The sequence below is a fragment of the Benincasa hispida genome, chromosome 2 (assembly GCF_027475165.1).
Source record: "Benincasa hispida cultivar pf3 chromosome 2, pf3_genome.v1.1, whole genome shotgun sequence".
NCBI lineage: Eukaryota > Viridiplantae > Streptophyta > Magnoliopsida > Cucurbitales > Cucurbitaceae > Benincasa > Benincasa hispida.
This window is the reverse complement of record NC_143479.1, coordinates 6163142-6173647: the sequence shown is the minus strand read 5'-3', so window position 1 is coordinate 6173647 and position 10506 is coordinate 6163142. Positions and strand designations below refer to the sequence as shown.

The window sequence follows — 10506 nt, the reverse complement described above, 5'->3', positions numbered from 1 at the left end:
TCCTTAGGAGAAACCTTTGATCTTTTAACTGTTGTTGTCGTACTGAAAATTTCAGTATTAAACAAGGCTTTTATGACTAATGACCTTAGTACATATAAGTTACTCTCCATTGAACCATAACCAATCTCCATTCTATTCTTGAAAATAAACACTTTATTATCAGAAAATGAGACAATATACCCTTGTTCAATGAGACAAGAAACCGAGATTAAGTTCCTCTTAATATGAGAAACTACAAAAACATTGTCCAGTAATAGATAACGTTTCTTGTCAACAAATAACATCAGCCTGCCTACAACAATAGCTGAAACAACCTTACCAGTGTCGACTCAAAGAGTCATCTCTTTCTGTGAAAATGTTTGCCAGGAACTGAATCCTTGGTAAGAGGAACTGACATGATTGGTAGCACTTGAATAAAAGATCCAGGCAAAATCATCATTTTCTACCAGACACGTCTCCAAGACCAATAAATCAGATTTACTGTCTTGTCTCCTCTGTTAGGGAGTAATGGGATCAGTGTTAGAATAACTGACACTACTGGTTTTGTCATCCATTCTTTTATGCTCGAAAAGTAAGAACTGACGTTCAAACAAATCTTGTAATGAGTCCATGATCTCGCGTGCAACGATCATGTTCTCAACCCTTTTGGCCAAAACATCAGGTATGTTAGCTAAAATGTGAAGTCAGGCCAACAAATTAGCCTTTATCCACACCTCAAATGCATTGCGAACACTTCGCGCATCAAGGGTCGAGACTTGAGGACACACCTCAACCATGAAAAAAATGAGGTCGTTTGCCACGAAATACGTTTATTGCCACGAAATACGTTTCACACGATTCTTTCCACTATATGTAGTCGGTCATATTAAAAGCACTAAATGGAAATACTAATGAGTTGCTGAAAAGAAAAAACACATTGACCTACATTAGGTTTTAAGAAAATACCCATTGTAAAACAAAAAAAACATCCAATAATGTTTTAGCAAAACTAATATGAACCCCGTGTGACATCTAGTTTCGCAATGAAGCTTCAAAGGTTTAGGACAAAAGCTGTTGAAGGGAGGTAAGTTATCCCTCCTCTGAATTGAGAAGTTCTCAACCAGTCATTAATACCAGAACAACTCTTGCTCCTATAACGACTAGCCATCATTGATTTGGCCAAGAGATCATTAACTTACTTAACAATCTCCCAAAGTGTGACCTGCCATTTTAGGCCCTAGAGATCCGCCCCAAAAATCCAATCCAAAGAGAAAAAATCCGATTGGGGAAAAACCTAAAGTGACCCTATCCATTTATGGAGTTCACCTTGATCTTGACCAACTGCACAAAACCCATCCGAAGGGGGACGCTCCCAGGGCACCACGAGGGAGTACAGAATGATCTCATGGTGTGAACCAATGACAGAGACCATAGGATGTGTTGACACCCACCCTTCACCCACTTACTATAAACATTCTCTTCGTCCACCTTGATATTGACTCATGCAAACACCATCCGAAGGGGGATGCTCCTAGGGCACCACTAGGCCAAGCATGAATCTCACGGTGTTAACATACAGGAAGAAACGTGAGTGGAATCATAGATATATCAGATACATATCTTCCTCCCACTAAGTATTTTATAACCTAGGGTTTAGCTTACTTAGGAAAAACACAAGTAAGGATTTTAACTAAGTGACTTTTAGGTTTGCCCAAGAGTAACTTTTACCTTGGATAGTTAAACAACTTTTGATCATCATCCATTAAACTCTTTAACGAGTCTTTGACCAAAACATCACATGCTTGTTAAAAATCTATCTAATTCACCTTTCTAGGTAAGTTCTCAAGTAGGGGTGTTACGTTTCCGTCAACTTAAGAACCCCAGCATAGCCAGAACCCGCCTTAGACAAAAGGTCCCTTATAGATAGATTTAAAACAAATTTAATCTTTTACGCTAACGAATTTAATCCTATTAAACCAATTTTAAAAGATTAATCTAGGTTACTAAACTCTTTAGAACCATTTGAACTTAGGTCTATCTCAATCCAATTTTAAAACCCTTTTAAAAAAACTTGAGTTCACCCTAAGTCCGCATGCAATTCTTTCTTATTGATTTTAGGTCTAATTTCCTTTATAACACTTATAAATGGAAACAACCACCACAATGCTAAGCTAACACATGCAAGGCATTCATAACGCTTATAAACAGCCTAAGTGCCACGTTCAATGCATTGTCCATTCATTGCTACTTCTTTTATATAACACTTATACAAAACAACAATGAAACAAGCAAAACATACTTCCATTCACCCTTAGACTATAACACTTATAATAAAAGGATGATGCATGATAATGCTCTCTGCATGAAAAATATAACTCTTATATTTCATGATGCATGCGCATGCTTTCAAGTAATTTCTTTATGCTCGATTATAATATTTATAATACATGGTGCATGAATAATTGCACAACCTAAGGTAGGTTTTAAACTATATGTCAAACACTTTGGCATATAAGCACTATACATCACATATAATATATATATATATATATGTGTGTGTGTGTGTGTGTGTGTGTGTGTGTGTGTATGTGTGTGTGTGTGTGTGTGATGAACTAGGTAAAATTGCCTTAAAACATAAAATTAAAGATAGATTACAAGATAAGAAGTCTCCGGTTCAAACAGGCGAATCGGGTCTTGAACCATCCGGGCGAGGCAACGCATCTCCAACCATCGTGTACTAAACTCCCCGTGATCATTTACATGATAAAACAAAAACGCTTCGTTCTATTGCTTACCAATGCTCCCAGTAGGGGTGTACATAGTCTGGGTTGGAAGAATTTTGTGGACCAACCAAAAAAATTTGGTTGGCTAATAATGAACCCTATCGGTTCATTTTTGAAGGGACAACCCAACCCAAAATTTCTGGGTTGGGTCACCGGTTTTCATGAGGCTGGATCTACGAGAGAGGAGGCCAGATCTCGAGAGGGGAAGCAGTGACTCGTGAGACTGGATCTACGAGAGGGGAAGCAGTGACTCGTGAGGCCGAATCTACCAGAGGGGAGGCCGGATCTACGAGAGGACGAGGGTTTTTGTTTGGAGGGATGACCACGATGGACGAAAGGAGGGACTGAGAGCGAGGGTTTTTGTTGGGTTTCTTTGTCGGACTGTGGCGAATGCGAGAGGGCGAGGGGTTTTTTTGTCGGACTACGACGGATGCGATTAGCAATCACTACTCATGAGGGACCGAGGGCGAGGGTGACTGGCGACTTTTCCTTCTTTCCTTCACAAGGGACCGAGGGTGACTGTCGAGGGTTTCTTTTTGCTGCCGCGGCTGGATGCGCAAAGTGAAAGGGCTGCCTTTTTTGTTTTTTTATAATATATATATATATATATATATATATATATATATATATATTTGGGTCGGGTTGGGTTGGGCAGTCTGGGTTGGTTGAGTTATCGGGTTTTTTGAACACCCCTAGCTCCCAGAGTTAAACAATCGTTTAGCAAATACTACATGATCATGTACCTTTTACTAAGCGATGAAGCTTGAGGTACGTGATTGCTTAGTGCGCTCTGCACACCGCCCGCCTTCAATGATCGTCTAAAAGACTACAATACAACAAAGGACCATCACCTAAGCGATCGCTTAGCTAGCGCCTCCGTATCGTATACGCGCGATCGTGTAGGTAGTAACAAAGTGATAAGGCTTGCTAGATACACGATCACACCTCAACATAACCAACACTTAGCAAGGTATCACAGCATACAACGATTGCTCGTGGACAAAAAGAGCAACGCATTCTCCGGGATTTCTGAAATTGTATCATCGCATGCGGCGATTGCTCATGGACAAAAAGAGCAACACATTCTCGGGGATTTCTGAAATTGTACAGCTTTTCTAATGTACGACCTGACAAATTGAATGTGGAGCAGAGCGGACATTCCCACCCAACCTCGACAGGAAAAACATAACTTTTCAGAGCAGGACCACTGACGCAAGAGGTGTTAACGGCTATAAATAGCAACATCAACACTCAGCACAAAAAAAAAGGAGAAACAAACGGAAAAAGAGACGAAAAGAAGTTCTATGCAAGGGACATTCTTCCCTCGAGAACTCTCTTGAGAATGAAGTTCTCCATCTCATTCCTTCATCACGCCGACAAGCAAATAGCATCGATCGGGATCCGTGCTAAGACATTGACATGCTGCTCTCAATTGTTCTTACTTTCTGTTCATCGATTGTTGTTCATTTCCTATCTTTCATTCATATCTCTGTAACAAACGCTTTATCTTTACCAGTTAATATCATTATCATGTTCATCTTCATCTCTCTATTCACCATAACGCATTCATTTTCATTTCTCTCACCATGAGTCACTGCACCTTCAGGGTGGGGGGGGGGGGAAGGATTGAGCGAGTAAGTCAATCCATGTTGAAGAAGTTAGCTAAGTTTATTTGACGCATGTTCAATGGCATCTTCACCTGCGAGAGCAGAAGTGAAGATGCTAATCAACCTCTCGAAAGAAGGTTGATACAATGCGTTAACTAAAGCAAGAAGTATTTCTAGAGATGGAAACAACCTTGCGTTCAGAAACATTTGTCCTTGATCATCATAGAGATATGGTGACGCAAGCGATCACCGAGAGGTGTAAGCCAAGGGAAGACAGAACCTTAGTTGCGGCCTCAACAGGATTGACAAACTTGCGATGTTATTTTCCCCAAAACCATTCTCTTTCTAATTCGATCCACAAGACTTGCCCTCCCATTCTCTCACACACACTTTGCACAACTTTAGATTTATTTACCTGTTTGTTCATTTATCATTGCATTTTACTCTTCAGCACCTCACAATCTTAATTTGATTACGGTCGCATATATCACATCATTGTCGCATTAGCATTGGAAATCCCCGTGTTCGACCTCGGATCATTCTGAGAAACTTGCGGTGGAATTATACTTGGTTTCATCGCAAGAAAACTTGTGACACACATAAGCGACATGAACGCATTAATTAGCATTCTACAGTGAATTTTGTGGCATTGCATACATTATTTGGTAGCGTGATTAAGACATTGCATATTATCAATTTTGTAGTGGCATTCAAACGCACAACAAGTTTTTGGCGCCGTTGCTAAGGATTGGCGACTTTAGTGCTGATATTTTTGTGATATTGTGCAGGACAGATTTCTGAAGTACAGTGTGCTTAAGCGAAGAGCAGTTGACGGTGTATGAGTACTGGAACAGATCCAGAATTCAATGTCAACCCAGAAAATGAGAGAACCTTTCGTAGGAGAGCACATCAAAATCATAATAGGCGTCACAGAGATATGGCAAACAACAACAATGACAGGCCCAAAGTAAATCAAGGAATGAATCGGCCGCCACAAGACCTGGTCTTCTTGGCTGCTGATCGCAATATTCCTATGAGGAACTATGCGGCACCCAACTTATATGAATTTTCTCCTGGTATCGCAAGACCAATAGTGGAAGAAAACGCCAAGTTCGAGATTAAACCTGTTATACTCCAAATGATACAAAACGCGGGTCAATTTGGAGGCTTGCAAGGAGAAGACTCGCATGCACACCTCATCAGTTTTGTCGAGATGTGCAATACATTCTCCATTCCTGGCGTGACACCTAAAGGTATCAGACTCTATCTATTTCCTTACACACTCAGAGATGAAGCCAAGAAGTGGGCCCATTCTTTGGAGCCAAATGAGATTAACTCCTGGAATCAGTTGGTGGAAAGATTTATGAAGAAGTTCTTCCCTCCCGTCGTTAACATAAGAAGACAATGAGAAGCACTAAATTTCGAACAAGCGGACAATGAAACTTTGAGCACAACATGGGTGCGCTTTCAAGTTTGGTGAAAAGTTGTCCGCATGTTAAGATTCTAGATTGCATCCTCGTGGAAACTTTCTATAATGGCCTGAACAGAGCAACGCAAGCAGTCCCAAACGCCTTAGAAGCATGAGGTTTTATGGATAAGACTTATACTGAAGCGAAGTTCATCCTAGATCGCATATCGCGAAATACGGATGATTGGATTGATGATGGATATGGAGGCAGAAGCACGAAACGAAGGAAAACAGATTGCGCCATTGTACCAATGGACACAATGACCACGCTGGCCACCCAGATGGTTATGGTCACCTCGCTCTTGCAAACCATGGCCATAAATCAAGAAGCACTCTCTCATAATGCAGCGCAAGCCAGTGCGTGTCACAGTAGTGAGTTGTATACAATGTGGAGAGGCTCATTCAATGGAAGCCTGCTCGTTGAACCAACAATCAGTATATTCTGTCAACAATAACCCCTTCAGCAACGCATATAACCCAGGTTGGAGGAATCATCCCAACTTCAGTTGGGGAGGGAACACTGACCAGGGAGGCCAGAGGAATCTATAACCAATTATTCAGGGAATAGAAGAAATACTCCAGGCTTTCGTCATCAAGGTCAAGGTCAAAATAATTATCAGAACAGACAACCTCACAACCAACTCTCTCCATCCAACACTTCATCCAATTCATCTTCCTTAGAAGCACTGCTAAAAAAGTACATACAGAAGAATGACGCGCTCATTCAGTCGCAAGCATCTTCCATTAGAAATTTGGAGGTACAGGTTGGGCAGCTTACGCCCGAATTGAAAAATAGACCACCTGGTACACTACTTAGCAGCTCAGAGGCGCCCAGATCTAGTGGAAAATAGCAATGTCAAGCGATGACATTGAGAAGCGGTAAAAAGGTCGTTCCCGTGTCAATAGTACCAGAATTAGTAGGATGATTAGAAGAAGCAACCACCAACAATGACCACTCAAATACGAACAGCAGAACCACCAATTGGAAGCAACGACCACTACGCATAATGAATCTTCACAGACCCTAGAACTAAAGTCATCGCAAACTCCCTCACCGGAACAATCTCTAGCCCCAAGAGCACAGGAAGTGAGGGACCTAAAAGAATAGTCAATCGATCAAGAAGTACGGTGGGATCCTCCACCATTCCCATCTAGGTTGAAAAAGAACGACGATAGTATGCAATTCAAGAGGTTCCTGGATGTTCTCTGACAGCTACATATTAACATTCCCCTAGTAGAAGCATTGGAACAGATGCCCAACTATGTAAAGTTCCTCTAAGATATACTCGCCAATAAGAGGAAGATCAGGGAAAATGAAATCGTCGCATTAACATACGAGTGTAGTGCACTCTTCCAGAATAATATCCCTAATAAAATGAAAGATCTGGGGAGCTTCACATTGCCATGCTTGATCTGGGGGAAAGAAGTCGAAAATGCACTCTGTGACTTAGAGGCAAGTATCAACCTGATGCCCTTATCAATCTTCAAGAAGTTAAACATTGGCAACGGAAGGCCCACCATAGTCACGTTGCAGTTGGCTGATAGGTCAATAACGCATTCGGAGGGCAAGATAGAGGATGTGCTTGTGCAAGTAGACAAATTCATCTTTCCAGTTAACTTCATTATATTGGACTACGAAGCTGATACTGAGGTGCCGATCATATTGGGTCGCCCATTTCTCACAATTGGGTGCGCGCTGATCGACGTACAAAAGGGAGAGCTCACTATAAGGGTTGAAAATCAGCAAGCGAAGTTTAACATTCTCAATGCGTTGAAATACCCAAATGATATGGAAAACTGTCAGTATCTTGGAAAACTGCAGGAAGGACAATGGCACAAGTTTCAAGAAGCAACTGAAGAAGAAGATTTTAAGATTGGCATAATGATGAAGGAGAGTTGCGCCGCAATACAGACTAACCACGATTTTGAATCAATAAAGTTATCTGAACGATCAACACAACAAACTAAGCCATCCTTGGAAGAACCACCCGTGTTGGAGTTGAAGGCGCTACTAGTACACCTCAAATATGTTTACTTAGAAGGCAATGACACTTTACCAGTCATAATCTCTGCCTCATTTGAGCAAAGAGAATGAGGAAGCACTTATTCAAATCCTCAAGAAATACGCTAAAGCCTTGAGATAGACCTTAGCAGACATTCGAGGGATCAGTCCCTCGTATTGCATGCACAAGATCCATCTTGAAGAGGGAACAACTGAATCTGTAAAGAGGCAGCGCCTTCTAAATCCTACCATGAGGGAGGTTGTCAAGAAAGAAATTGTGAAGTGGCTTGATGCAAGTGTCATTTACCTCATATCTGATAGCAGCTGGGTAAGCCTGATGAGTGCATTCCAAAGAAAGGGGTATGACTGTCATCAGCAACAGCAAGAATAAATTAATTCCTACTAGAACAATGACGGGGTGGAGGATATGCATGGACTATCGTAAGCTGAATTTGGCCACAAAGAAGGACCATTTCCCACTACCCTTTATTGATCAGATGTTGGATCGGCTCGTAGGAAATGAATTTGTTTGCTTTCTTGACGGCTACTCAGGGTGCAACTAAATTGCAATTGCGTCGGAAGATCAAGACAAGACAATGTTCACATGCCCATTCAGCACATCTGCATTCCGTCGCATGCCATTTGGACTCTGCAACGCACCAGGCACCTTCCAAAGGTGTATGATGGCCATTTTCTTATATTTCTTGGAATAGTCAGTTGAGGTATTCATGGATGACTTTTTAGTTTTTGGCAACGCCTATGAATCTTGTTCATGAAATTTGGAAAGAGTTTTGAAGAGATGCATAGAAACAAATTTGGTTTTGAACTGGGAGAAATGTCATTTTATGGTAGAAGAAGGAATAGTACTGGGTCACAAGGTATCGAAGGCAGGATTGGAAGTGGACCAAGCAAAAATTGACGTAATTGCCAAGTTACCACCACCAGTCAATGTGAAACACTTCGGAGTTTTTTGGGACATGTGGGGTTCTATCGAAGATTCATTCGCAACTTTTCTCAAATCGCAAGACCCCTAGGTGCACTCCTCGAGATTGATCGTGAATATGGATTTAATGATGCATACGCTGAAGCGTTCCACATGCTGAGAAATGCGCTCATTGATAATGGGTAGAAATTCACGTTATTACAACACAAAGATAGAAAACGATGAAGGATTGCGATGGTAAAAATATATAAAATTGCATCCAAAAGCATTAAGTTTATAACATTGTGATCGCATGCGTCCATCGCATTAAAAACAGCTAACTTATGTATTTTGTGCAGAAAATGCATTGGCACAAGGGGGAATTGCGATCCAAAGAAATTAACATCCAAGAGTATTAAGAGATAGCGACCGCAAGGCTATGCGATTGTTCGCGTTCGCAAAAATCTGCTTAAGAAGGTGCCCGCATAGAGCCAGCGCATCAAGGTGAAAGCTTAATAAATCACGATGGGACAGAAAGCTGATGACTGTTGATTCTAAATAAAGTTGACAAGCCGTTAACGACACTGTAGCAAGTACACTCAACTTTTCGGTGACAATTATTCGGCGCATCAGACAGAGAATTAATGACATCTCATCATTGCAATCATTTGAGAGAAAAAACTCTTCACCCTGAAGCTCTATAAATACCGAAGGCCACCTTCATTGAAGGAGTTCGGTTTTTCATTCCAGCTGAGCCATATAGAAGATAGTTAGCTTTTGTTCACATTTTCCTTATACTTAAAAGGCAGAAGCGAGAGAAGGGAAAAGACGTCGGAAGATCGTCCTGGTCAGCTCGAGAGAGTGCCAGGGAGCGTGGAAAATAGAGAGAGGGCCGACTCTTGCGAGAGTAAGAATATCTTTTGAGCAGAGTAGAGAAGAAAAGTGTAAAAGCCTTGGGAAGCAAGAAATTACTACTAGGCTCTTTATCTTTATTTCACATGTCATTCTGTATTTCAATTTCATATATAGAATGGAACTTGCATTTCTACATCTGTTTACTCTCTTTACAATATGCATGAGTAACTAAACTTTCAAATGGGTTGAGAAGTACTTAGCTAACATGACCTAGGATCCTCATTGCATGCGATCATCTTGTCTTATATTGCATCCATCACCCCTTTAGAGTTACTCGAGAGAGAGTCTAAAGAAAGAACCTAAGACTTGAGAGAGCTAGGTTAGAATCTAGACTTAAGAAAGCAAGATTAGATCTGCATAAGCAAGAGATAGAGACTTAGAGATAAGCTCTGTTTGCCAACATGCATCACATGCACCGTAGAAATAGGTTATGGTAGTACACGGTCGCCTTGTGTATGTGTGTCCCATTCATCATCATATAGACAAGAATAGAGGCTTAGACGTATGTCCTATAGACATCATCGCATATGTTCTAAAACTAAAAGCCATAACATTTGCATTGAGAGATGACTTGTTGTTGTATGTATGTAGCATGATCGCATAACATGAATGCAATCTTAGGAAGTGTTAGCTAAATCCTTTCTCAACCTATTCCTTCGCATACTCAGTATACTTTCGTATTATTAACTCTTTTTTCAAATCTGCCACGTAGACTTTATACTTTAAACAACATACCAACCAACTCATTGTTTTATTTGTCAATGCAAAGAGATCTTAAATTACCATCGCATACTGTTCCTTAGTCCCTGTGTTCGACCCTGGGCTTACCA

The 10506-nt window shown here is 41.0% G+C and overlaps 1 protein-coding gene across 1 annotated transcript; it reads left to right on the top strand.

The window, feature by feature from the left end:
• Positions 1-7212: 7212 nt before the first annotated feature.
• Positions 7213-7932, top strand: LOC120071209 (uncharacterized). Its single transcript, XM_039023331.1, has one exon. It carries the CDS (start codon positions 7213-7215, stop codon positions 7930-7932), a length of 720 nt encoding a protein of 239 aa, XP_038879259.1.
• The last annotated feature ends 2574 nt before the right edge of the window (positions 7933-10506 follow it).